The sequence below is a fragment of the Falco biarmicus genome, chromosome 19 (genome assembly GCF_023638135.1).
Source record: "Falco biarmicus isolate bFalBia1 chromosome 19, bFalBia1.pri, whole genome shotgun sequence".
Lineage (NCBI taxonomy): Eukaryota > Metazoa > Chordata > Aves > Falconiformes > Falconidae > Falco > Falco biarmicus.
The window spans coordinates 3,878,136-3,905,909 of NC_079306.1; the positions used below are offsets into that span (position 1 = coordinate 3,878,136).

General features: G+C 64.0%; 1 protein-coding gene across 2 annotated transcripts; it reads right to left on the bottom strand.

The window, feature by feature from the left end:
* Positions 1-594: 594 nt before the first annotated feature.
* Positions 595-27,607, bottom strand: KIRREL1 (kirre like nephrin family adhesion molecule 1). 2 transcript variants are annotated; one of them, XM_056322488.1, is made up of 15 exons: positions 27,364-27,607; positions 9,711-9,860; positions 8,638-8,787; positions 6,992-7,149; positions 6,731-6,881; positions 5,437-5,542; positions 5,134-5,282; positions 4,914-5,041; positions 4,701-4,827; positions 4,464-4,564; positions 4,172-4,370; positions 3,895-4,002; positions 3,625-3,764; positions 3,436-3,513; positions 595-3,273 (listed from the first exon to the last, which is right to left on the bottom strand). In XM_056322488.1, the coding sequence occupies exons 1-15, from the start codon at positions 27,413-27,415 to the stop codon at positions 2,803-2,805; spliced, it is 2,268 nt and encodes a 755-aa protein (XP_056178463.1). In that variant the 5' UTR covers positions 27,416-27,607; the 3' UTR covers positions 595-2,802. The 2 variants fall into 2 exon arrangements, with proteins under 2 accessions (XP_056178463.1, XP_056178462.1); XM_056322487.1 differs by lacking the exon at positions 27,364-27,607 and having other exon boundaries at positions 9,711-9,960.
* Between the last annotated feature and the right edge of the window lie 167 nt (positions 27,608-27,774).

Genomic DNA, 27,774 nt, shown 5'->3' on the forward strand with positions numbered 1-27,774 from the left:
CCTTTTTTGTTTTAAAGATGGGTCCCGGGAGCAGCAGGCAAATTGCCTGGTTCATGCATAATAAACCAGGCGTGGAAACACACCAAGTAATAGGCTACATTTGTAGGGAAACAAAATCATTAAGCAAGCCTGTTTGCAGGGTTTTCTGGGGGAAAAAAAATAAAATAAAATTTTATATATATAAAATAAAGGCAGTCTGGGTGCGGAGGGGCTGGCAAACCTCCCTTGCCCCTCCTGGCATTGGCTCTGGCTAAAAGCTTCGGCGAAATAGGTCAGTGGAGCCTGGCACGCATCCTGCTGCCCCCTTGGCTGCTTGCCTGGGGTCTGGGGGCCAGCAGACCCCCCAGGGCCCACCGCCCCCATGCCCCTGCTGGTGACAGGAGCTGATGCAAACATCACCGAGGTCCAAGTGTTGCCCTGTGCTGGGCACGGGGAAGGAGCTTGTCCCTCCTTGGGGCAGCTGCAGCACCCACGTCCCCAGCGCCACTGGCCGTGCCACCACTGAGACCCCCAGGACCTTGGAGACCCCGCTCCAAGCCACTCTGTCCCATGAAGGGGGTCACTCACACCCACCCTGTCACGATGCTCCCGCAGAACAAAGGCGACCTGCAGCCCCTTTTTTAACATTTATATTTATATATATATATAAAAAAATTAAATATATATAATATATCGTGTTTAAGACTAAAAATATAGTACATAATATTTAAAAAAAAGGAAAATGAAAAATAAAAAAATGGGAGGTGGGGGCAGGGTGGGGGCATCACAGATACGTGTCTCTAGGGGTCTAAACCAGCCGGTGCTAGGGAAGGGACCCGCTCGCCCAGTGCCGGGGGGCTCAGCCATGGCCTGGGGGGCCCCGTTCCCACCCCGGCAAGAGTTTTAATTTAAAGCTTCGGCTTCGATTCACGGCACCCGGGGATGGCTGGGGTGGGACACCCGTCCTGCGCTGCCGTGGTGGCTATTGCTATCAACGTGGGGGTGCAGCACCTGGGGCGGGAGCCCCCCGAAACGGGGCTGTCCTCGGGGGGGACGCGGGGCAAGGAGAGGGTGCGTGTAGGGGGTTAAATCAGGCACCATTGCAAGAAATGGCACGCAGTCCTGCAGTTGGAGGCTCAGGCTGGGCGCGGGCTCAGCACCTTCCAGGGTTTGGCCCGTCCTGACAGTACCTTTTTGGGGGGGTGGGGGTGTCGAGGGGGGAAGGAGGGGGGCAGCGGACCCCCCGGCTGTGCCACTGGGGCTGTGTTGCCAGCACGGCTCTGCCAGCCCCTTCCCAAACCCTCCCGGCAGCCCTTCGAAATCGTACCTGCTGTCGACAGGGTGGCATCCAGCCCGCTGGGGTCAGTGACTGGGAGTGGGGTGCTCGGTGGGATGGGGACTGCAAAGCATGTCCCCCTCCCCAGGACAGACCCCGTGGGGTGGGCGCGCGTGGGGAGGTGTTTCGTACCTAATCCCGGGGGACCGCAGGGACAGTTTTGGGGGGTGGGGCCAGGATGTAACCGGGAAGGGCTCCCCGGCCAAACCCCCTCGCTACGCCTCCACCCTCCCACCAAAACTCATCGCCCCCCGGCAAGACCCCCGTCTGCAGCTCCTGAGCTGACGGCTGGGCGAGCGTTATGGCTGCAGGCAGCGAAACTGGGGTCCCATCGCCCCGGCTGCCCAGTGCCCCCCAGTCCCTGGAGCTGGGGGACCGGCTGAGCTCCTGCTCCCAGCTGGTTTGGTTTGCTGTGGCTCAAAACATTCGCCAAACCCGCAGGGCTGGGGTGGCAGCGTGCCGGGGATGGGGTTGGGGAGCGATAACACTTGCTGGTGGCCGGGAGGGCGCTTACACCCCTTATATACACCTTTATATACATTCATAAGAGGGACCCCCCCATCCCCACGCCAGCCGGTCCAACAGGGTGTTGCTCAGGGTGTTGCTTGGGGTCAGGCTGACAACAGCGGGACGGAAACCTGCCGCTGCCTGTGCCGTAGGTCTGAGTGTGCGTATAGGGGGGGACACGCAGATGCCGGGGGGTCTGCTGCTCTGAATTTACCCGTCCTGATCCCCTGGGATTGCGGCTCCGAGGGTGGGCGTGGGGGCTGTCGGCAGGTGGGATGGGTGGGGAAGGGGGAAGCTGGCCCCAAGTGAGGGCTGTCCCCAAAATCAAGGCACAGGGAACGGGAACGGGCTGGGATGGGGCTTTTTTTGGTGATAACAGAAACCATTGCGTATATGTGTGTACACACAGACACGTATATACACACATATAGCACCTCCCTGCTCCCTTGCATGGGGGTCTGGATGGGACGGGGGGGTTCTGGGGGCAGCTCGTGTGCAGCCCCTTGCTCCTGCAGAGGAGGGAGAGGCAGGTGCTGGCTCAGGGGTGCTGGGGACCCATCAGGGATGGATCCGGCACCGCAGAGCTCAACAGGGGGGATCCAGGGCAATGGGGGAGTGGAGGCTGCAGAGCCGGCCCCGAGAGCCATGCGGACCCGCACGCACCCGCTGAGGCTGGCTGGGGTCAGGGGGACGGGACGGGCACGGCGGGGAGGATGCCCCCCAACCCCCTCCTTCCTCCGGGAAGGTACCGAAAAGAAAGAACTGAATGAGTGGAAGCTCGAAGAGACTTGGGGCACGTCCCCGCTGCCAGCAAACCCCAGGGGGGTGGCACAGCACGTGGAGTCCAGCCGCTAGAGGAGAAGTGGGGCAGGAGGGTCAGGATGAGCCCCTGAATATCAGGGGACAGTCGTGAGGTACCTGTGGACCCCTGCTGCCTGCGCCCCCTCCTCCTCGGTGCTGTCTGCCAGCCCCTGCCTGCCCTAGACATGCGTCTGCATCCGCTGCTGGAAGCGCTGCCCGTAGTCCGAGTGCTGGGAGGTGTAGGAGAAGCGCGTGGCGCTGGCGTACTTGCCCATGGGGTCGTAGGCATCGTAGGGTGCCCGGTCCAGGCCGGGGGGCTGGCCGTACCCCAGGCGGTAGGTGGCATAACCGGCACTGGCCGGGAAGGCGGTGTGACCCCCGTAGTTCTCATAGGAAAGCTGGCTTGCCGTCTCGCCGCCCGCCGTGCCGGGAGGGGGTCCGGGACCCGGTGCCGCCTCGGCGTTGTAGTCGGACGCGGGGCCGCGGCTGTAGGTGTTGAGCTGAGCGTAGCCGCTGGAGTGGGAGAGGCGGGAGGGTGGGCGAGTGTCGTAGCGTGCTGGGCCGGGGTTGCGGTAGTCAGTGTAGAGGACGGTGCGGGAGGACGGGCGGTCCTCGTGGGCACGGACGTTGTAGTAGCCGTTGGTGGGGTCCTGCGAGGAGATGGGGGTGGTGGGGGTACGCACTGAGGGGAGAGGACCTACAAGTCCCGGCCCCTTTCTCCTCCTCAAAGCACCCTGCGACCACCCGACCCAGGCCAAAACCGGGAGCTGCCCCTCTTCTACACCCCACATGCCCCAGCACCATCATCAGACCTTGAGCTCGTACTCCTCGCGGGTGTCGATGGTGTCACAGCGAAGGTCCTGCTTCAAGTCCACGTCGTCCTTGAACGACTGCAGGAGAGTGGGGAAGAGACGGACTTGTTCCTCAGTGGTCCCATCCGTCCCGGCGCAGGGTGGGGAAGGATGCTGTGGGGTAACCCCCTGGCACGGGGTGTCCCTTACCGAGTAGATGGCCTTCATGACACGGGTGGCTGTGGACACGCTGGCTGTGTCCTCTTCACGGTCCGCATGCAGCGTCAGGGGCTCCCTGTTCACCGTCTCCACCTTGATGTCCAGCTTGCGCAGGGTGACGTCCTTGCGGCCTGGGGGCACGCAGGAGCAGGGATGGAGGCAGAATCCTCCCACCCCTGCCCCATGGGTGGCACCCCCCGTGTAGGTAGCACCCATGGTCCCCTCTGCTGTGGCTGCCGACCCCCCCTGCTCCCCACTCACTTCCTTTCCGGCGCCGGTAGAGGAAGCAGGCGAGCACCACGAGGAAGCCGATGACGAGGATGCTGGCCCCGATGGTGGCACCGGCAATGATGCCCACGGGCAAGACCTCTACAGGAGACGGGGAGATGTTAGCTGGGGACAGGGGACAGGGGCACTGCCAGGAGGTGGTTGCAGCAGGAACGCGCCTGCCCTCGCCGACACCCTGTTGCCGGCAGCAGCCGAGACCTGGCCGGGTTCCCCGGCATCCTGGTGTGCCACGGTGCCGTGCCGGCGCTACCTTTCTCCTCCAGCTGGATGATGGCGGTCCCCGGCCCGAAGCTGTTCCAGGCCGTGCAGTTGTAACGGGTCTGGAAGTCGGCGTCCATGACGTTGTTGATGGTGAGGGTGGAGAGGACCCCGCTGCCCGTGTTAGTCCGCTCCACGGTGTACCGCTCCAGCGTCCCTGCCTCCAAAATGTTCTCCTTCCAGGCCCACGCCTGGCCCCGCCGGGGTGGGGGAGAGGGGGCTGCGTCAGCACCCACAGCTCAGCATCACCCCCAGCACCCCTGCCCCCCCCCCCCGGCACTCACGATGCGGTCTGGGGGAGGTGTGCTGCCGATGAAACACTCCACCTTGCCGCGGTCGCCGCGCACGGCGTACTGCACAGCCTCGCTCGAGATGATGGGGGGTCCTGCGGGAGGCACGGGGCGGGGGGCTTGACTGGGACCCCGGGGAGAGGGGGACACGCTACGGCATCAACCCATCCGTGTCCTGGATCCGGGTTTGGCACGGGGGGGCTGGTGCCTGCTCCCAGGGGGGGCACTCACCGTTGACGAAGAGGGTGACCTCGCGCTCGCCCACGCCGATGCGGGGGACGATGGCTTTGCAGACATACTGCCCCGCGTCGGCTTGCGTGACGGACTTCAGGTACAGCTGGTTGCTGTTGCTCAGGACCTGGGTGCAAGCACCGTGGGGGCATGAGGGAGGGGGCAGGGGACCCCCCCCAGATCACCCTCCCCACCTCAGCCGCCGGACCCTACCATGTTGGATTCCTTTTTAGTCCAGGTGAGGGTCAGTGGCGGGTTGCCGGACCACACGCATGTCAGCGTCACGTCGGAGCCGATGTCTGTGACAGTGGGTTTGGGGTCCACCACGATGCGAGGGGCAACTGGAGAGAGCGGGGGGAAGAGGGTGAGGAGCAGAGCTGGGGGGGGGGGGGTGGCAGCAGCCTGGGGGTGCCGGGGGGGCTGCCCCACTCACAGTGCACGTCCACCAGCGTGCTGACGTTGGTGCTGCCGATGTCGTTGTGCACCTCGCAGGAGACGGGCTCCGTGAAGAAGGTGTAATCCACCTGCGTGTCGTACTTGTTCTCCTTGGCGTCCTCGATGATCACCCCCCCCTTGGCCCACCTGGGGGGGGGCAGGGCAGAGACCCAAGGCGGGCACGTTCAGGGGACACACGGGACCCCCAGGGCCCCGTTTGACCCCCCCCCATCCCCATATGATGTCGCAGCCAAGCCAGGAGGTTGGGGAGGGACCTCCTGGGGTCCCGCCGGACCCTCACCTGTAGCCTTTGATCTCAGGGTTGGCGGTTGCCATACAGGTGAACACGACCCTCTCGCCCTCTTGCACCGTCTGGGGCTGGATGGACAGGGTGACAGTCGGGGGATCTGCGGGGGGGTGGACAGAGCCCTTGTGGGTGCTGGCACAGGCTCAGCAGGGCAGCGGGAGAGGGGACAAAGTGGCCTGCCTGCCCCCTCCCCACACTGCCACCCAGGGTATGGCCTGTCGGGCGGGAGATCCCAAAAGCTCCGATGCTCAGCGTATGGCCACCCAGCGTCCCCGTCCTTCGTGGGTGCTCGCTGTGGGTGCCCTGCATCCCTGCCCAGTGTGGGTGCCCAGCATCCCTGTCTGGTACAGGTGCTTGCCAGGAGCACCCAGCATCCCTGCCTGGTGTGGGTGCTCACCATGGGTGCCCAGATTTCTTTGCGGTGTGGGATGCTCACCGTGGGCACCCAGCATCCCTGCCTGGTGTGGGTGCTCACCATGGATGCCCAGCATTCCTTCTTGGTGTGGGTGCCCACCATGGGCACCCAGCAATTCCGGCTTGGTGCAGGTCCTTGCCATGGGTGCTCAGCATTCCTTCTCGGTGTGGGTGCTCACTATGGGTGTCCTGCATCCCTGCCTGGTGTGGGCACCCAGCATCCCTGCCTGGCGTGGGTGCTCACCATGGATGCCCAGCATTCCTTCTCGGTGTGGGTGCCCACTGTGGGCACCCAGCATCCCTGCCTGGTGCAGGTCCTTGCCATGGGTGCTCAGCATTCCTTCTCGGTGTGGGTGCTCTTGGTGAGCACCCAGCGTTCCTGCCTGGTGTGGGTGCTCACTATGGGTGTCCTGCATCCCTGCCTGGTGTGGACACCCAGCATCCCTTCCTGGTGTGGGTGCTCACCGTGGGTGCCCAGCATTCCTTCTCGGTGTGGGTGCCCACTGTGGGCACCCAGCATCCCTGCCTGGCGTGGGCCTCAGCATCCCTGCCTGGTGTGGGTGCTGCCGGTGGGTGCCGGGCCCCGGCAGGGCAGACCCTTCCCACAGCAGCCACTGGAGGTCGGTGTTCACCGCGAAGTCCCAGCCCAGCCTCCCCCCTCCAGCTTGGCACCAGCCGGCCGGGTCTGGATGAATCCCACCGTGGGCACGACCCCTCTGCAAAGGCACCCAGCTCCAACCACAGGGCTGGGGGACCCTGCGCACCCCATGATGCCCAGGTACCCCCAGAAGTCACCTCTGGCTCCCTGCCCTAGATGAACCAACCCCCCCCCAACATTCAAGCATCGCCCCCTCCGCCCCCAGCACCAACTCACGGTGAACATTCAGCTTGACGAAGGTCTCCTTGCCGGCCGGGATGGCATCGTTGGTGCTGCGGCAGGAGAACACCCGCCCGATGTCCAGGTCGGTTGGGTTGATGGCAAGTTGGCTGGTGGTCGTCTCCCGCTTGCCATCAGCCAACACCTCCTACCGGGGAGAGAGGACGGGCCCCGTTGGCTCCCAGCACCGCACTGGGGACATCGAAGCATGGCACAGGGCAGAGGGGGTGAATGCGGGGTCCCAGTGTGTCCCCGTACCGTGCTGGTGATGGCTCCATCCTGCTGGAGCCCATCCCGGTACCAGACGATGGTGGCTGCCGGCTTGGCGCTGCGTGCCCGGCACGTCAGGTTGTATGGTGTCCCTGCACGCAGCAGGATCTCGGGGGCTCCGTCGATGGTGGGGTCCTCGGGGGGGACTGCAGAGGGGAGAGGGGACACCGGGTGGGTGCCGGCTGCTTGGAGCGGGGGGTCCTGCCCACAGCCTCAGATGCAGGCAGACCCCACTCCACGCCACGTGATGCTGAAAAATTGATACTGCTCTGATAAAGGGAAGAGTGATGAAGGGCAGTGGAGGCAGGCAGCATTTGACAGCAGAGCGTCAACCGGGCTGGCGCCGCCCGGGTATTAATCCCCTTTTTGATCGGGAGCTAAAGTCTCGTTACTGATTTATTAGGGCTTGGCTCTCGGGGAGATGTAAAGATGCCATTTGGTGTCGGGATGGAAACCCTGTGCTGGCACATGCTGGGGCAGGAGGCACAAGCCAGGCACAGTGGCCTGGGGTGTCCCTGACATGGGGGCTTGGAAAGGGGAGCTCGGGGTGGGGGACACACACGGTTCATACTGTGTGTGGGGAAATGGATGCTTCAGCTGTTCGTGACCGACCCCGGGAGCTGGCAGTAATGATGGAAATGGGGACTGGGTGTCTGGTGGAGGAGCGTGGTAGTAGGACAGGCAGAGGCGGTTGTAGGATGGGCAGAGAGGGAGAATCCTCCCTGTCTGGGGACCCCAATATCCACAGGAGCGTCCTCTGCCCAGTGACCCCCATGCCTGGGGAACGCCTTACTTGGGGACCTCCCTGCCTGGGGACCTCTCTATCAGGGACCACCCTGTGCAGAGACCCCCCTGCCCAGAGAGCCTTTTGCTTGGAGAATCCCCTGCTTGGGGACTTCCATGCCTGGGGGTCCCCCTGCGCTGCCCCAGCTGAGCCCCACACTGGACAGGGGATGCAGGGGGGACCTTGCTGAGCTTGGCAGGGGATGGAGGAGACCCCAGGTACCCCCAGCCTTGGCAGAGCCATCCCAAAGACCCTGGGGTGGGGCTGCTCCCGCCGGCTCACAGCCCCCCGGCCAAGCACGGTCCCTCCAGGCTGGGGGTCCTTGGGGACAGTCCCTGCCCGGGAGCGCAGGGAGCTGCTCCAGCAGCTGCGGCACGGGGAGAGCCGCGCTGCTCAGTACCCCAGCCACATCTCCCGCTCACATGCCTTTTATCTCCCGTCTTGCAAATGGGAATTTCAATGCCAGGGGAAGAAGGAGAAAGAGGGGGAAAAAAAAAAAAAGAAAAATTAAGAAAAGCAAGAAATCCGCCCCAAAACCCCATTCATGCAACATTTCCGCTGTGGCTCTGGCATCTCTTTTTTTTTTTTTTTTTTTTTTTACCCAAGACACAAAAGTCAGGGAAATCAAAGTTACGGCACTCGTAGGTCCCGTAACTCAGCCACGGTGTGAATATAGATTAAGGCATTAAAGATAATGGCACATCCAGGCTACCGGAGGAAGGGAGGGCAGCAGCGCAGGCAGTGACAGCTTTTCCCCCGCGGTGCTGCCTGCGATGGCTCAGGGGACTGGCTCAGGGGACGTGGGGGGCGGTGGGGGACATGGGGGGCGGGGGGGGGGCTGGCTCCTTACTCAGCACGGTGAGCTTGGCCCGCCGGGACCGCAGTGCGGCCTCGGTGGCCTGGCACTCGTACACGGCGTCATCGGAAAGCTCGGCGTCGGTGATCTCCAGGTTGTACTGGCCCGAGTCGGCCGTGCCAATGATGCGGTAGCGTGGCCAGGCTGTGGGGACAGTACGGGGGGGGGTGTCACTGTGGAGGGGATGGGGTTCACCCAAATTCTCCAAGGTTAAGGGGATGCTCCAGGGCCCCTTTTCCGGGGAGGAGAGGCCGGTGCGATAGGGAACCCCCTGGTTCACAGGGCAGCAGCTCCTGCGCGTTGGGGTACAGCCTGGGCAGACCTGGGGGGCTGCCACCTTGCAGCCTGGTCTCTGCCTGCGCCCGGTGCCAGCCACAGCGGGGACACAGGCGGCCAGTGGCGACCTGGCAGATGTGGGGTCCCTGGTGCACATGGGATGCTCAGTGCCCGCAACGACCCCAGTGCCCGCAGGGACCCCAGTGTTCTCAGGGACCCCGGTGCCCACAGAAAGCCCAGTGCCTGCAGGGACCCTGGTGCCCACAGGGACCTCAGTGCCCGCAAGGACCCCAGTGCCCGCAAGGACCCCAGTGCTCTCAGGGACCCCGGTGCCCACAGGGACCTCAGTGCCCGCAAGGACCCCAGTGCCCGCAAGGACCCCAGTGCTCTCAGGGACCCCAGTGCCCACAGGGACCTCAGTGCCCGCAAGGACCCCAGTGCCCGCAAGGACCCCAGTGCTCTCAGGGACCCCAGTGCCTGCAGGGACCGCAATGCCCGCAAGGACCCCAGTGCCCGCAGGGACCCCAGTGCCCACAGGGACCTCAGTGCCTACAGGGACCCCGGTGCGTGCAGAAAGGAGCAGAGGGTGGGCAGCAAGCCCCAGCTGGTGCTTTGGTGCTGGGGCACATGCCACCAGCCTCCCAGCAGCCAGGGATGCTGCACAGGGAGCTGGGAAACGGGGCGGAGGGAAGCAGCGCCGCAGGAGACATAACACGGAGAGCTTCACGCGTGGTGACAGACCCTGCCCTGCGCAGTGACGTCCCCAGAGCCACCCGCCACCCCATGGGTACCTTTGAGCCCCTGCCCCATGCCCAGGGCGAGGCCGTCTTTGGTCCATTGCACAATCCCGGAGTAATTGAGCACCACGCAGGAGAGGACGATCCTCTGGCCGGCCACCACCGTCTGGTCCTCTGGCTCCTCCACAAACCGTGTCTGTGCCGCTGGGGATGGAGGAGGGGGATCAGCCAGGGCCTGGGGCGCCACGCACACCACTGGCCGTGCCGGCAGCGCCCGGTGCTCCGTCATGCTGGTGGCTCTGGAGTTGCCACCAACACAGCCCCCCCAGGCCCCCCCCAGAGCTGCCCGCGGTCCCCAGAGGTTTCAGAGGGGCTGCCGGGGCTGTGGGACCCCCAAAGCCAGGCTCCACCGCACCCCTGAGCCCCCGCCCTGTGCAGCAGCTGGGATTGATCTTGGTGGCAGCGCCCGTCACGCGGCCGGCGGGTATTGACCAGGACATGGCGGGGGGGGATGCGTGGGGTGTGCCAGCGTGGGCGTGCTGAATACACGCGTGTGCTGCCGGCTCCGGGACAAGGGATGGGGACCAGGACCCTGGGGGGGCAGTGGGCAGAGGGGCATCGTGGTGTAGGAGCTGCCTTTTCCCCAGTGATTATCCCCCTTAAAAGCTTTTTTTTTTTCTAAAATATTCAAATTATTTCCGCTGTGGTGCGGGAGAGGGGGAGGCAGAAATCCCTTTTGGGGATGAGTGAGCTGCGGATAACGAAGCCGCTAAGTCCCCAGCACGGCCTCTGCCAGCACGGCTCACGGGGTGCCACATGCCCTTGCCATGGCCACGCCGGGCACGGCCACAGCTCAGGCACCCCAACCCACTTGGGTTTGTCCCCAGCTTGTGCTGCATCCCTGGAAAGCTGGGGACTCTGGGCCTTTGATCCTGCAAACAAAGCCCCCCGACACCTCCTGAAATCCCTGCGCCGGCTGCTGCCTCCCTTCCTGGCAGCCCCCGCTCTTGTGCCAGCCCTGGGGACACCATGGCGCCAAGGAGGACGGGATGCGCTGGTGCTTGGCACCCTCCTTGCCATGCCTGGCGCAGGGGACCAATGTGCCACCGTTGCCCCGGTGCCTGCCTGTGGGTCCTGCCATGGGGTGGGGTAGGGCAATCTGCAAGGTCTTGAGCTGGAGAGACCGCACGACCCACGTGCAGCATCCCCAGATGCCAGGCTGTGCCACCAGATACACCGAACGGGTCAGCATCAGGCATCCCCAAAACCCTGGGATGGGGCACCCTAGGATCCTCAGGACATGGCACCCCAGGATCCACAAGATGGGGTTCCCAGGGACCCTTGGGATGGGGTACCACCAGATCAGGCACCCCAGGGTCCCTGGGACCTGGTACCTTGGGATCGCTGACACATGGCAACTAGGATCCTCAGGATCCCTGGGATTGGGTGCCCCAGGATCCTCAAGATATGACACTCCAGTATCCCCGGGATGGGGTACCCAGGCATCCTTGGGATGGGGCACCCCAGGATTCCCGGGATGGGCTACCCCAGCACAACAGTGTGCAGTAAACAGGCCGCGCAGCACCGCTGGCCGTGCACAAGGGACCTGCAGCAGTGATTTGGGGACAGTCACTGCTCCCCGCCACCCTGGGGTGACCCCATGCCACCACCCTGGCCCCCCCAGCCCATGCCAGCCAGTCCCACGGCCCCCACGGGAAGGGAGACAGAGCAGGGATGCAGGGAAGGAGGGGGATAAAGGAGAGAGTGGGAGAGATGGGGGAAGGAGGGGAGGATGGGGCAGGAATGGGGGGGCCAGAGGGAGGGGGAAATAAAAAGCAGAGCAGAGATCAAAGCGGAAGGTGCCTGGAGAGAGGTGGGCGTGAGGGAAGATCAGAGCCGGGGAAAGGGGAGCGAGACAGGTGGGAGGAGGCGCAGGCAGCAGCGGCCGCCTGCCAGGACAGCACGGGGGGGGGACCACAGCGCTGGCCTGGCACGGGGCTGGCACGGCACAGCCTGGGTGACGTTTTCGGCGGATGAAGGTGACACAGCAAGGAGCTACCCGCTCTGCGTGCTCTGCCCTCCACCAGCCGTGCCAGCATCCTGGGTGCAGGGGATGCTGCCCCTGCCCAGCCCCGGCGAACTCCAGCTCAGCTGCTAATCCCGGCAGCGGATCGTCAGCTGCTGCGGGTATTTAGGCTGCCGGCTCCCCAGGCAGCATCTCCCTCTCCCCCGGCAGGACGAGGGAGCACCCCACAGCACCCACCCACCCACCACCCGCCCCCTGTGCCCATCACGACGCCGTTGTCCCCAAGCTCCGAAACACCCAGCGACGGGACCCTCCTGCACGCCAGCACCCAACGCAGCGGTTCCCCAGGGCAAGGACAGATGGGTGGCAATGCCACCCACCCCACCCCCTGCCAGCTGAGGTGGCAGGTCACCAGCGGGTGCTGGCAGCGTTTGTCAGAGCGCGGGAGCAGTCGGGGTGCGATGCACGCCGGCTTGCAGCACCGTTCTGCCTCCTTCCCTTTCCTCCCCTTCTCCAAGGGGCTTTGCTGGGTGCCCCAAGGGCACCAGGATGGGTGGTGGTGGCGGTGGCTGGGGGGGGGGGTTGAATGTCTCTCCCCCATCAAACACTGCCCGTCCTGCTGGGCAAAGGGCTGTTTAGTCTGGAGGAGGGTGATCCAGGGCCAGCGGGCGCGGGGGAGGCTGCGCACCGAGCGACGGCCACGGCACAACGAGCGCTGAAAGTCTTTCCATGTCGCGGGGCCTTGACATGACGCGGAGGAGACGGGCGGCTTCCCAAAGGCTGCGGGCTTCAAAGGCAAGGGGTGCCCCCCCCCACCCCCATCGCCGTGCCCCCCTCATTGCCGTGCCCCTCTCACCTCGCCGTGCCCACCCTGTGAAGCTTTGGCACCTCAGAACAGCTGATCCCACCCACCCCTCACCCTGCGGTGGGCGCGGGAGAGGTAGTGGCACAGGGGCTGTGGGCTCTGAGCATGCACGCACACATGTGTGCACGGGCACACATGCGTGCGTGCCTGGGAACATGCCTGTGTGCATGGGGACACATGTATGTGTGCGTGGGTTTTGCGCTTGCGCATGGGAATGCATGCGTGCATGCACTGGAATGTGTCTGTGTGCATGGGAACATGTCTATGCATGGGAGCATGTGTCTGTTTGCATGGGAGCACACACGTGTATCCATGGATTGTGCCTGTGTGCACGGGAACATGCCTGCATGCGTGGGAACATGGCTGTGTGCATGGGGACACATGCATGTGTGCCTGGGAACTTGCCTGTGTGCATGGGGACACATGTATGTGTGCGTGGGTTGTGCACTTGTGCATAGGAATGCGTGCATGCGTGCACTGGAATGTGTCTGTGTGCAGAAGGCGGCACAGGAGCATGTGCATGTGTGCATGGGAACGTGTCTGTGCATGGGAGCATGCCTGTTTGCATGGCAACACACACATGTATCCATGGATTGTGCCCGTGTGCATGGGAACATGCCTGCATGCGTGGGAACGTGCCTGTGTGCATGGGAATGCAGGGAAGCATGTGCGTGTGTGCCGGGGAGTACACATGTGTGCAGGAGGCAGGTATCCATGTGCATGGGAACACGCAGCCGCGTACCCGAACATGCCTGTGCGCGCGGGAGCACGCCGGTGTGCATGGGGCAGGCAGGCGTGCCGCGACCCTGCGGGGCTCCCTGCGGCCCCACGCGTGGCTCATGCATGGCTCCTGGGTGGCGCTGGGGTGGGGGGCAGGCAGGGACCCGGGGGGGGCTGGGGAGCCCCACTCCCGGCCCTGTCTCCCTCTATTTATCAAACCAAGGGCTGATTAAGCCCTGGGGCTGGTGCTCCAATCTCCCTCTCTCTCCTCTTGCTATTAAACTCAGGGTTCAAAGAAAAGCTTTTTATTCGCACTGACAGCTTTCAGATGGAGCTAAATCTCTCCGTGCTAGAGTTTTTTTTTTTTATTCTATTTTATTTTATTATTTTATCTCTCTCCCTCCTCCCCTTCCTCTTCTTGCTGCTTTTAAATTTAAGCCTTTCCCCCTTCCTCTTCCCAAGTTGTTCGCTTCTATTTATATTGAAAAAAAAAAAAAAAATAGACAGGGAGGAGGGGAAAAAAAAACAACAACCACCCTCCACTGGTTTTATGCTGCTGGAGAGAAGAAAAGAGGATTTGGCTTCCTTGTGGCCCTGCCCGGCAGAGCGGAAAGGGAGAGATGGGAGAGGAGGGCAGGATGAGACCGCGGCTGGATGCTGCGGACAGGGCATCGCTCCTGTCCCCATCGCCCCCGCCGCTGTCACCACGCTGTCACGGCCCTAGCGCCAGCGCCCCGAGCCACTTGTCACCCGGCGCGAGGCAATGGGATGGAAAAAAAGCGCAACCGCTGCAGCCAGCCCCGGCATAACCCAACAGGCGCTGGCGATGGAGGGGACCCCGCGGACCCCTCGCCGGCCATCTGGGGAAACTGAGGCACAGAAGGCGGCTGAGCTCAGTCCCGCTGGTGGATCCCACCGGGGATGGGGACGCAGCCCCCCCGGGGTGCCATCCTGCCGGGTGCTGGCAGAGCGGTGCCGCGCCTCGCCAGCGGGATGTGCCGGCGCTGAGACGTGATCAGGGCTGGCACATCCCCGCGCTCCCCCCGCTCTGCCCAGCGTCGGGGGCTATTTTAGGCTCTGGCAATTTGGGTCTTTCAGCTAAACCCGGCCACGTCTCAGGGCAGGGATGTGGGTGGCTGGTGGGGTGGCCCCCAAACTGGTGACCCCCCACCCTGTGTGTCCCAGGGTGGCAGCAGGGCCCCATTCTGACCCCAAGGATGGGGAGCAGGGCTGGGACAAGGCTCCAGCAAGGTTTCCTGGAGGGGACTGGGGGGTCCTCTCTTCAGGGATGCCCCCGACCACCTTCCGCAGCATCCCCCGGTCACCGCTGGCCCTGGCAGGATGGGGACCCAACCGGCAGGTGCCCGCCCCGGCAGCGTGCTCGCCTGCAGCTCCCAGCCAGTAAATTGATATTTACTAGAGAGGGTCCCTGTTGCCATCAACAATTTATGAGCCTCCTTCGCTGCGATTAGCCCGGCATGACAGCGCTGGCCAGGAACAGGCCGAGCCGGGTGCTCTGAAAGCAGCTTGGCAGGAGAAGCCGCTTCCGCTCCTTGTTCGAAGTCACTCAATGCCCTTTTCTATTTTCTTCTCATTCCTCTTGGCTTTTTAACGCTAACGTGGCTGGATGGTGGCTGGCAAAGCTGGAGCAGCTTCGGGCGGGAGCCCTGGGATGGTGATGGTGGTAGTGATGCGGTGATGCTGGTGGTACCGGCAGCCGCGGACCCATCCCGGCGCCGGCTGCACCATTTGGGGGTGAAAGCTCTGTCGTTGTCCCTCGGCTTTGTTATCGGCCCCCGGCGCATCCTCGTCAAAAAAGCATTGACCCCGTTTGACCAAAATCTCTCTCCTATAATCCCGCTCTGATTGACATTAATTGAATATTACTATCCTTTAATTCCTCATTAATTGAATCCTGCAGCCGCTACTCCGCGGTATGGGGAGCTGGCAGCATCCTTGCCGTGCCAGCATCCTCAGTGGCTGGTTGTCCCCATCCCCATCCCCGCCATGCCAGCCTCCTCGGTGGCCAGTTGTCTCCATCCCTACCGTGCCAGCATCCTCAGCAGCCGGTTGTCCCCATCCCCATCCCCGCTGTGCCAGCATCTTCAGTGGCCGGTTGTCCCTCTCCCCATCCCTGCCGTGCCAGAATCCCTGGTGGCTGGTTGTCCCCATCCCTACTGTGCCAGCACCCTCGGTGGCCGGTTGTCCCCATCCCTGCCGTGCCAGCATCCTGGGCAGCCGGTTGTCCCCATCCCCATCCCGGCTGCCTCCGGACCCTGCGCCCTGGCTCTGCTCCCGGCGCTGGCGGGTCCTCCCCATCCCGGCAGGAACGGAAAGTATTTCAACACCATCATATGACGCCAGCGCATCGTTGGCGAGCACCCAGCGCCCGGGCTCGGGAGGCACCAGGACGGGGCCGCATCCAGCCCGCTCCCCCCCCCCCCCCCCGGCTATCTCAGGGGGCATCGCTGCATTTGACCCCATTACTTCTGCACATGCGATGGCGGTGGCAGAACTGGGGCTGTTTTAACCTCCTCCCAGGGGAAAATCAGGCATGGGAGCACCTGCAAACTGCCCACAGACCCCCCTACAGCCACGCTGTGCCTCAGTTTCCCCCGAGGCTGGGGACACTCAGGTGTCCCCAGCATCTCTGGCAGACTGGTAGGGCGCTGGCGGGGGCCGCTCTGTGCCTCCCCCTCCGCTCCCCACTCCCCAAGCCAGTGGAAGCGAAGCTCTCCGGGGAAAGGATGCTCCAGTTATTTTCATTTTTTAAAAGGCAAAATTATAAAAACAAATGAGGAGGAGATTGGTTCCCCTCCCCCGGCCCCGCCGCCTCTCCTCTCCACCCGCTTTTGGCAGTGCCGAGCCCCACGGCCTCCCTGCGCCCCAGCCAGGGTCACCTTGGCTGTGCCACCCTGGCACAGCATCCCCCAGGGCTCCGGGATGCAGGACGGGCACCCATCAGGATCGGGGCCCCCCATCCCCTCTGTGCCACTGAAGTGCCCACGGTGAACCTGGCTCTGGGTGTCCCTCCATGTCCCCTGCTAAGTGCCACGCCATAACCCCCCGCCACGGCACTGTCTCCTCCCATAACCTCCCGATTTCTCATTTCCCAGCCCGGTTGCCATCGCTGTTGACACCAATCTCACAACAAATTTAGCAGCTCATTTCCCATCCCATCAAATATTCCACCTCGATTACTCCCTGGGCAGGGAGATGGGTGCTGCCGTGCCGCGCGGGCACCTCCGTGTCGGACCCCATCAATAGCCTGGTGGGAAGATGCCCGTGGCGGTGGGGACACCCCCTGGTACCCTGGGTACCACATCCTGGGCAGCATCCTCAGGTCGCCCTCATCCCCAGGAGATGCTGGAAACTGAGGCAGGGGAAAGGGAGAGATCAAAGGATGACGGGCATCCACCAGCCCAAGGATAACCATGTCCCCTCCGCCGCCACTGCGACCCCCCCACTTCTCTTCCCATCCCATCCCCAAATTTTCCACCCGAATCTCCTGCCTTTTACAAGCAGCCAGGGCGCACAGCGGGGGAAGATGGGCCGAGGCCCCAGGTCGTCATTAAAGGCAGGGTAAAAATACGCAACGCGGGGACCATGCAAAACAATTTTCAATTAAAATCTCGTTGGGAAGAGGCATAAATACCGGGGGAGATGACGTGGTGGAATTGGGTTCTATTTTTCCTTCCTGAGGAGCCTTAAATATTCCCCACCTAATAATAATAATATAAAAAAAAATGAACTCCCGACTTACGAAACAACATATAAATTCCCCTCGTAATTACATTACTTTCAGCGCTGCAAAGATGCCAATAAAATATAAACCAGCACTGGGCAGAGAGAGAGAAAATATAGAAGAAAATAAATGAATTGCTTTAGTGCGGTACAGCAAACGAGCCAGGCTGGGGTGGGGTGGGGGGGGGGGGGGGAACTGTGGGGGGCAGGACCCCGATTGCTGCCCCACGGGACCCCCCCGAGGACACCACTGCTGCCCCACAGGTCTCTGTGCTCATCCCCACATGGGGGTCCAGGGTAGGGCACAGCCCCCCCAAGGGGGATCCATCCCCAGGGGACCCTGGTTGGGGGGTCCCAGCAGGAATCCCCGGACCCCCACATCCTGCTCCTGCCCCCCCAGTGCAGGCAGAGGCTGTGGGGGTGGGAGTGGGGAGCTTTGTCTGCCGCCCACCCGCCCCGTGCTGGGAAGGACCCGTTGGCCGCCCAAAGTTGGTGGAAAAACTCGGCCCCTTTCTGCTGCCGTTAATGCCGGTGAAAGGGGGCAGCCAGGCAGAAAGACAAAGGGCTCGGCGGGCCCCGAGCGGGGCGATGCGGGGGGCACAGGGGGCACAGGCGGCTGTGGGGGGCACGGGGGCATAGGGGGCTGTGGGGAGCTGCAGGGGCATGAGGGGCTACAGGGGCACAGGGGGTGTGGGGGGCTGTTGGGGGCTGCAGAGGGATGGGGGCTACAGGGGGCATGGGGGGCAACAGGGGTGCAGGGGGTGTGGGGGCTACAGGGGGCACAGGCGTGCTGGGCAAGGCTGGCCAGCCAGGCTTACAAGGGGCAATGCGGGGGGCACGCACCGGAGGGGTGTGCTTGCATGGGAGCACGTGTGTGTGTGTGTGTGTGTGTGTGTGTGTCTCTGTGTGTGTGTGTGTGTGTGTGTGTGTGTGTGTGTGTGTGTGCGCGCGTGTGCGTGTGTGTGTGTGTGTGTGCGTGTGTGCGTGTGTGCGTGTGTGCGCGCGTGTGTGTGTGTGCGTGTGTGCGCGTGTGTGTGTGTGCGTGTGTGTGTGTGCGCGTGTGTGTGTGCGCGCGTGTGTGTGTGTGCGCGTGTGTGTGTGCGCGTGTGTGTGTGCGTGCGTGTGTGTGTGCGTGTGTGTGTGCGTGTGTGTGTGTGCGTGTGTGTGTGTGCGTGTGTGTGTGTGTGTGTGTGTGCATGCAGCAGCTGTGTGGTTGCATGGGAACACGTGTGTCTGCATGCAGCAGCTGTGTGGTTGCATGGGAACACGCGTGTGTGCATGCACCAGCTGTGTGCTTGTGTGGAAGCATGTGCATGTGCATGCACCAGCTGTGCACACGTGTGCATGCACTGGCTGTGTGCTTGCACAGGTGCGTGTGTGCATGTGTGCACACCAGCTGTGTACTTGCACAGGTGTGCATGTGTGTGTGTGCACCAGCTGTGTGCTTGCATGGGCATGTGTGTGTGCCCGCACCAGCCTGTGTGCTCGTGCAAGAACGTGTCAGGGTGTGCGCACGCACCAGCCGCATGCTTGCACAGAACAGCGTGCGTGCACACCAGCTGCGTCCTTGCAATGGTGCACATGTGCGTGCATGCATGCACCGGCTGTGTGCTTGCATGGGAGCATGTGTGTACGTGTGTGCGTGCACCCGCTGCGTGCCTGCACAGGAACATGCATCTGTAAGAGCTGGCGGTGCAGGCCCAGGCCACGCGTGTGGAACACGTGTGTGCAGCCGTGTGCACGGCTGGGTAAGGACAGACACCCCCAGATGACCTTTGCCCCCCCTACAGCACCTCCGGGTGGGGGTCCCTGCTGGGTCTGGGGGGGCTTTGCCTCCTCCCTGCTCTGGCGCCTTTGATGCTCAGAGGCTCCGCAGGAGGGGGGCAGGGCGCAGATCGGAGCTGCCTTCGCACCCCAGCCTTCCTCCTCCTCCTCCTCCTCCTCCCAGCGCTGCCCTTTGCACCGCTGCCAAACAAAGGCCTGGGCTGCAGATGTGCGGGGCGCTGCAGATGTTGCTCCCACCCGGGGTTCCTGGGGTCAGCCCCCCCCCCGCCCCCCCTTACCCAGAGCATCCCACCCCACGCAACGTCCCCAGGGACACCCAACAGCACCCAGAGGTCCCAGCCCCCACAGCGACAGCGCAGACCCTGGTCTGAGCCCCCCCCATTGCTGCAGGGGGGGGGTTGGGCGTCCCAGCCCCCTCCCCATCCCCCCCAGCAGACAGAAGGAGCTGGCAGAGCCTCTCCCCCTTGTTATTTCCTCTTCATTTCTGGGGCTGTCAGAATTATGGAGCAGTGCTGTTTATTGGCTTGAGTTTAATTAATTTGTGTAATATCCCTGTTAGGAACAATGTCTAATTAAGACTTTTGTTTGTCTGTGCGCGTTGATGGGGGGGTGGGGGAGCTCTTCTTTGGGAAAAAGGGGAGGGGGGGGAATAAAATTCCCTAATCATTAATGAAGGGGGGGAAAAAAAAATATTTAAACAGTGCTGGCATCCTTCCACCAAGCTGCTGGTAAGCGCTCTCGTTACAGATGTCTTAATGAGACATCTCTTAATAATGGGATTATCATTCACATTGAATCGGGACAAGCAGCTGTGAGAGCGCAAGGCTCCGATACGGGCCTCCGCATCCCGACGGATGGAAAAGGATGAGTCAGAGGATGAGCCCCGGGCTCCTGAGCTCTCGCAAGGGACGGCGATGGCACCGTGCCTCAGTTTCCCCACGGGTGGCTCGAGTCCCGGCCGGTAAAAGCAGCGCCGCCAGCACCGGTAACGGGATGAGGTTAAATCCAGTATCTCCGACGGAGCTGGTAGCGGCCCGTTTCCATCCCTGGCAAATGGGGTTTAATAAATAATAATAATAATAAAAAAAAACTAAATGGGAGGGAATGGGAGTTTGAAGGGAAGGGGGGAAAAAATTCATGGGGATGGGGGGTGGGTTGGCATCCCTCTCCGGCGGGACCCCCATTGTGGTGGGGACCCCAGGTTGTCCCCCCGCCTGGGTGCTCCATCCCCCCTCTCTCCCAAGGGGATGATATGGGCAGGAATTCCGGCTCCTTCCTCCCCAAGCGTGGCAACCAGGGCTTGGGGGGTGGGGGGGGGGGGGGGGGGGGGGGGAGGGGAACAGAGCCCCCCAAGATCTGCCCACCCACCCGCTGGGCTCCCCAGCTGCCACATCGCGGCCCCCCCCCCCCCCCCAAACCAGCCACGTGCCCCCCGTGAGGATGTGGGGCTCTCGGGCCCCCCAGGGCCCCCCCCCCCCCCACTTAGGATATCTTGGAGGGGGGGTCCCATGCAAGTTTGAGCCCAGCAGCTCCCACACCCCACGCTGGGTGCTGGGGTCCCCGCAGCTTGGGGGAGGGGGTTACAAGCATCGTGCCTCTGACTGGGGGGGGGGGGGATCCTGGGGTTGGGGGGGGGCGGGGGGGCACAGCACTCCCTCCCCTCTGGGGCTCAGCAAATCCTGCTCAGGAGAAGCTGGAGCTGGAGGGAGCAGCCCTGGCTCCCGCTCCCAGCTCCTGCGGTCAGAGCCCAGCAATGATCCCACAAGCCTGGAATTTGAGGAATTTCCTGCCAAGGCTCTCTGGAAGACGAGGGAGAGAAAAAAAAAAAAAACCAAAAACCCAGAGCTTAACCCTCAGCTCCCCGCGGCCGCCCTGCAGCGGGCAGGGGGCTCAGACCCCAGGCAAGGGGCTGGCAGGGCTGGGGGGGGGCATTTTAAGGGGGAAGAATTTACCTTTGGGGGTTCCTTCTCGCTGCTCCCCAGCTTTTTTGGGGGCCAAGGCTGCGGGCCCTGCCTTGCGCTGCCCGAGTTGACGGGCAAAGCAAACCACGTCGTGCCTCAGTTTCCCCACTGCTGCTCTCCTGCCTGGCCCCGGGGAGCCTGCTCCAGCCTCCACCCCAAACACACCATCCCACAGCCCCCAGCCCCCCACCCCGCACCCCCCCAACCCGCCCTGAGTCCCCCCTGACACCTCCAGCAACCCAGCGGCCCGGCCAGGGGGGCTCAGCACCCGCAGCCCTCCCTCGGGGGGCACCCGAACCAAGGCTGGCAGTGGCGCCGGATGGGAAATCCCCTCTCCAATGTTTAAAGCTATTGTTTTAAATCAAATCCACTTGAAAGGTGGGGATTTTTAAATAAAAACCAAAAAGGAATGGGAGGGGAGAGGAGAAGGGTTAGGGGGGTCCTGCTCTGCCGGGGGGGAGCGGTGGGAACCCCAGACCAGCCCCACTTTGTCCTGGGCACCCTGCGAGCAGCGACACCGGGATATTCCCTTCTCCGGCACCGCCCGGGAGGATGCTCAGAGGCAACCTGGGTGGGGGCAGCCTGGGTGCCCCCCAACCCCGCAGCTCCCACAGGATGGGGCTCGCTGCGTGTCGCCGGTGTCGGGGCCCAAGGGTGGTGGGTTTCCCCGGGGCAGACCCCGGTGATGGGGGTGCAGCCTTCATCCCGCTCCTCCTCCCGGCCCGGTGGCGATGCTCCTGCAGGCGCAGCGGGGTGGATGCCCGCACCCCCTTGCACGCACACACACACGCTCCCTCGCACACCCCCGCACATGCGCTCCCTTGCACGCCTGCACGCTCCTTTGCACGCCCGCACACTCCCTTGCACGCCTGCACACTTTCCCCCGCTCCTTTTCTTTGCTGTTCCTATGGCAACCCTTCCAAGGCACACAACCGCTCTCCGATTGGAAATAAAAGTTGTTTTTCCTCCCCTCCTCCTTTACTCCACTCTTTCGCTTTCTCCCCCCCCCCTCTTATTTTGATTTCCATTTGGATCATAATCCGCCCGTTGCCATGGCAGCGCTGGCAGCCCTTTATGTCCCAGCCCTTGCAGAAAAGGCCTCTCTCCCCCTTTTTCCCTTCCCTGCGCCTTCCCCAAGTGGGTTTGCTCTTTACATTCCTCCTTCCTGCCATCCCCTCGCGGCAGCGACCCCAGCAGCGTAGGGATCCAGCCCAGCACCGGGGCCTGGCGTCACCGGCTGTGCCACGTCTGATGCCCACGCCGGCGGGACTTTTGCGGTGGGTGGGTGGAAAAGAGCTTGGTTTTCAGCTCCAAGAGATGTATCCCAGCAAAGTCCAGGCTGGATCCTGGACCAGAGCTCCATCCCTTTTCCAGATAACCTTAACTCTGCCCCATTGCCTGGCCGTGCTCCTCACTGGAGCATCCTCCCCTTGGGGATGGTACCTGGGGGTTCCTCACTGGAGCATCCTCCCCTTGGGGATGGTACCTGGGGGCTCCTCACTGGAGGATCCTCCCCTTGGGGCTGGTACCTGGGGGCTCCTCGCTGCAGCATCCTCCCCTTGGGGCTGGTACCTGGGGGGCTCCTTGTTGGAGCATCCTCCCCTTGGGGCTGGTACCTGGGGGCTCCTCGTTGGAGCATCGTCCCTTTGGGGCTGGTACCTGGGGGCTCCTCGTTGGAGCATCCTCCCTTTGGGGCTGGTACCTGGCACTGCCACTTGCCCGTCCCAGAGGGTGATGTGGTGGCCACGCTGCCACTGAAAGAAGTCACGTGGGTCACACTGCCAGCGCGGGATGGTCCCTCCGTCCCCTCCGTCTTCCCTGCCCGCCGCCTCCCTCCCGCGCCGTGCCCACTCCTGGCTGGGAGCAGGAGGTTATGAAAATGAGCTGTGTGCCCAGGAGACTGTAATTATCTGCTAAGTGTGAAAGCTAGAGTGATTAATTAAGAGATAATAAAAAGAAAAGGAGGCTAGAGAGGGAATAACGGATGCTTTGATGATAAAACCTGAGGTAAGGCAAGCAATTAGGGGAATCTTTATGGAGAGTTAGCTATAATCCCCACGCTGCCCGTGTGGTGGGGGGCTGCGTGTCAGCTGGATGCACAGATGGACCCACGGACAGCAGTGGCGGAGCAGCGAGGCCAGGCAGCCACAGTGTGCCACAGTCCTGTGACCGGAGCTGGCTCCGGCATCCCTGGGGATGTGCTCACCGGGCCGGGCGTGCATCCTGGTAAGCCGGGCAGTAGGATCCCAGGTAGGATCTAGGCCAGGAGGAAAGCTGGCTTGGGATTAAACCAATCCCGAATTAAAGGATGGGAATGTAATTAATGCTGCTCAGCTCTGGTCAGTGGGGGAGAGGTGCCCAACGACCCTGGTTTCACCTCTGGATGGTTGCGGCGCCAGAGGTCACTGCGGACGGACACACGGATGGCTCTGGACACACGGATGGCTCCGGACACACGGACGGCTCCAGGTCCCGCAGAAAATGGGTGGGACGCTGTGGGCGCAGGCGGCGCTCCGGGCTGGCGGAGGAGGCTGCCGGGGGGCTCGGTGGATGGGCTGGCTGCTCCCCGCCAGCAAAGCGGGCCCCGGCGCGGCAGCGGGTGATTCAGCCTGGCACGGGATGCCCAGGCAAGTCCCGGCACGGGGCGGTGGCTCCGTGGCAGGGCTCGTCCCGCCAGCCCCAAAGGCTGCCTTGGCCCCAGCACCACAGCGGGGCACAGCCCGGAGCAGGATCTGGCCCCCCTGCAGAGCTGTGATGCATCCCTCGCTGGCTCCACTCCCTGTCGGAGAGATGGGGGCAACCCCAGGGTGGGGAAGGGGCTTCGGCCCCTTCCCGCACCTGCCCCGGAGAAGGGAAAAGCAGCGGCAAAACCCCACCAGTGCCTGCAAGCCCTGATCCCAGTTGCCAAAATGGTTTCCTGAAGGGTGGCTGCGGTGACCTGCCGTGGCTCTGTCCCCTCCACCGAGGGGTTTTGGGGATGGGGGTCTGGAAGGGTGTTGGATATGATCACGGTGATCCAGGCTCCCGCCTGGAGGGGACACGGGGGGCAGTTGGCAGGGGACAGAGCTCGGCCACCGCTGCCGAACACGGTGAGGCCAAACAGGAGCCAGAGATGGATCTGGCGGCTCCGGTGCACGGGCAGTGGGCTCACTCCAGGCGAGCAGCCTGGAGACCCCCAGGATTGGGCGAGAGCCCAGCGGCCACCAGCGTTGCCACCGCTCTTTGAATGCCCACCCAGGGCATGATGCCAAACGCTACCGGCTCCGGCACAGCCCCCAGCCCCAGGGAGGAGGGGTGAGGGCCACCATACTCCCCCCCCCCACACACACGACCATCTCCCAGGGGCTTTTATCACCCTGCAGCAGACAACAATCATCTTAAAACCACATCACGCCAAGCGCGGCTCCGGCAGCGTGCGGGGAGGCCAGCCACCACGGCTCCTGCACAGGGAGGACAGGCAGGTGCCCACCACCATCCTCATCATCCCTCCGGCTGTGCTGAGACCACCAGGACCCTCCTGCACCTCCTTCCCCCTTGGGGAGCCACCGAGGGCATTAACGTCCCGGAGCGGGGCTAGTCAGGGTGGCCCTGTGCCCTGGCACTGTCCCTCCTGCCCCAGCACCATCTCTCCTGCCCTAGAAATCGGGCGCCACAAGGGGCCACATCCTGCCATCCAAGCTCCATCCAAGCTCCATCCAAGCACGCCTGAAAAAGTCACCAGCAAAGGGACCAGCCTGACCTCAAGCCACCTGGTGCCACCCCTGCTCCTTCAGCGGTGACATCTCCCAGCTCAGCAGGGGCGTGCTGGGTCTCAGAGCCACACACTGTGGGAGCTACAAGCCCCCCAGGATGACACACACCCCCCCCTGCTGCCACCCCTCCATCAGCCCCTGTTTCTCTGCTGTTTCAATTTTACTGCTTTTGAGAGGGAAGGGGGTGGGGGGCATGAAAAAAAAAAAAAACCCACAGAGAGAAAAAGAATCACCCAGAAAATGAATAAATATTTCAATTTGAGGTGCAATCACGGCGAGTGATTGAAACGGGGGGAAGAATAATGGGTTTCATTTAGATAAGATACAGAAAATTATTTAGTGAGAAATGAAGAGTGATGAAACCCATTCAACATCTTTGTGTGCAAGGACGTGAATGGCACCGACCCCCCCCCACGCACACGCCGGCCGGCACAGCCCCAGGGGGGCAGGGAACCCCAAATTTTGCCCCCTAACAGCAGCAGGACCCCCCACACACACCCAGCACCCCAGTTTAGAGCAACGCTCCGCGGCGTGAGCAAGACTTAGCTGGTGGGGACAGTGACGGGACAGGGATGCTCGAGGGGGGGGACCCTCACCCAGGGATGAGACCCCAGCCCCACCGGAGCCCCGGGCCCAGCCATCTGGCTTTTCCCTCGGCCGAAGTGGCGATGCCGGAGCTGGGCCCCTCTCGCTGCCGAGATCCACATGGCACCGGGCGGGAGAGCGGGTGCTTTTGTTCCTGGGAGGGCAGCGGAGCCCCCCGCGCTCCCCCCCAGCCCTGCGCGGGGGAGCCTGGGATCTGCCCCCCCCCCCCCCCCCAGCCCCCTAAGAGGCTTTGCACGCTCCTTTTAAACCCTGGGTCGACTCAATTTTTTTTCCCTCCTCCTGGCATCTTAGCAACGCCGCCCCCTTAATTAAAAATTAGATTGGATTTTGCAGCTGGGAAGGAGCCGGAGGCCGTGCAGGGGCTGCCTTGGCCAGCCCTGGGCCGAGCCGGCTGAGACCTCGCCAGCTCGCTGCACGCATGGCGCGCTCCCCCACCGCCCTGGCGTGGGGCTTCGGGGAGGTCCTGGGGGGACACACCCCGCTGTCCCCCCCCAACCCACCCTTCTGCGTGACCTTGGCTGAGCGAGTCCCTGTGCCTCAGTTTCCCCAGGCTGGCACGGCGCAGTCCCTTGGGGGGGAGACAGGGGCTAGGGAGGGGGGGCTCTGGCTGACCCCCAGCTTGCAGCAAGCCCTAGGAAGCAAATGGGGGGGGGGGGGGGGGCAGAGGGTGCCCCACACTCCCCCTGGCAGGGGCTGCCTGGGCTGGGAGCAGGGGGTCCTGGCTGTCCCCCAGAGACACCCCCTCGGCTCCCGGCCCGGACCCCCCCGTCACCCCCAGCCCTGGGTGCCCCCCCTCAGCAATTGGGGCGCCCAGGGTCAGGTCCCCACTGCTAACGGGACCCTAGTGACCCCGGTCTGTCCCCCCTCCCTTCCTGACACCCCCAACTAACCCACCCAAGCAGTGCTGACCACCCCCTACCCCGGCTCCCCCCGCCTCGCCGCGACCCCCCCCCCCCCCCCCCTCCCCCGGCTCCGGCAGCACGGGGAGTCCCGCGGGACCGGGACGGGGGGGACCAGGACACAGATTCGGCGGGGGGGGGGGGGGGGGACGGACACGGGACACACACGACACAAGACCCCGACCCCCAGCCCGGGACATCCATCAAGAGCAGAACCGGGGGAACAGCCGCAGCCCCGGGCTGGGGAGACCCGGCCCATCGGGACCACCCGGTAAGGGGGGGGGTTAACGAGGACCGGCCCCGGGGTACCGGCCCCGGGGGGCTGGGGTGGGGGTGTCCCACCAGAACTAGCACCCCCTCCCCCAAGACCGAACTGCTGCCGCCGCGTTCCCCGGCTGGAGCCGCTCTCATCCCATCGGGACCGGGCGGCACCGGAGCCGCTGCCCGCCGAGCTCCGACTCGCACTTCGGCGCTGCCGGTACCCGCTGTCCGGTAACCCCGATGCCCCGTGGCCGGTACTCGGTACCCGATGCCCGGTGGCCGGTACTCGGAGCCCGGTGTCCAGAGCCCGATGCCCCCTGTCCAGTACCCGGAGCCCGGTGTCGGTACTCCCGATGCCCTGTACCCGATGCCAGGAGCCCGATGCCCGGTGTCCGGTACCCGCGATTCCCGGAGCTCGATGCCCCGTGTCCGGTACCCCCCGATGCCCCGCGCCCGATACCCGGTGTCCGGTACCGGGAGCCTGATGCCCCGTGTCCAGTATCCCCGATTCCCGGTGTCCGGTACCTGGAGCCCGATGCCCCGTGTCCGGTACCCGGAGCCCGATTCCCGTTGTCCGATACCCCCGATGCCCGGAGCCCGATTCTGGGAGCCCGATGCCCCGTGTTCGGTACCCGGAGCCCGATTCCCAGTGTCCGGTACCCCCCGATGCCCGGAGCCCGATTCCCGGTGTCCGGTACCCGGAGCCCGATGCCCGGTGCCTGGTACCCGCGATGCCCCGTGTCCGGTACCTGGAGCCCGATGCCCGGTGGCCGGTACCCCCCGATGCCCGGTGGCCGGTACCCCCGATGCCCGGTAACCCCGATGCCCGGTGGTCGGTACCCCCGATGCCCGGTGGTCGATACCCGGAGCCCGATGCCCGGTGGCCGGTACACGGAGCTCGATGCCCGGTGGCCGGTACCCCCGGTGGCCGGTACCCCCGATGCCCGGTAGCCGATACCCCCGGTACCCGGTGGCCGGTACCCGGAGCACGATGCCCGGTGGCCGGTACCCCCGATGCCCAGTACACCCGGTGCCCGGTACTCCCGGTGCCCGATGCCCGGTGGCGGTGCCCGATGCCCGGTACCCACCTTGCCCGTGGGAGTCCGCGAGAGTCAGGAGGCAGAGGAGGAGGACCCGCATGCTCCCGTCCCGGCCGCGCTGCGGGCAGGGGGCGCGGGGGGTGGCCGCTGCCCCGCTCCGCCGCCCCGCTCGGCCCCGCGCCCCGGTACCGGCCCCGTTAGAGCATGGCCCGGCCGGGCAGGGGCCGGGGAAGGGCCGCGGGCTCCGCCGCTCCGCTCCGCGCCGCTCCGCGCCGAGCCCCGGAGTGCGCTGCCGGCGGGGCGGGGCGGGGGGGGCGGGGGGGGGCGGGGGGAGGGGCGGGGAGGGGCGGGGGGCGCGGGGGGGAGGGGGGCAGGGCGCCTGTTCGCGCGTCACGCGTGGTTTGGGGCGGGCGTGTGCGTGTTGGGGCGTGTGCGTGTGTGTCGGGGTGTGCACATGTG

What these genes read in the sequence shown, in the direction of transcription:
- KIRREL1 (XM_056322487.1), bottom strand. Translation starts at nt 9,945, where the DNA reads ATGACGGAGCACCGGGCGCTGCCGGCACGGCCAGTGGTGTGCGTGGCG. An exon ending in CCTGAGATCAAAGGCTACAG is followed by an intron (nt 5,283 to 5,436) that starts GTGAGGGTCCGG and finishes GCCCCCCCCCAG; the next exon opens with GTGGGCCAAGGGGGGGGTGA. An exon ending in CATCCAGCTGGAGGAGAAAG is followed by an intron (nt 4,003 to 4,171) that starts GTAGCGCCGGCA and finishes CGTCTCCTGTAG; the next exon opens with AGGTCTTGCCCGTGGGCATC.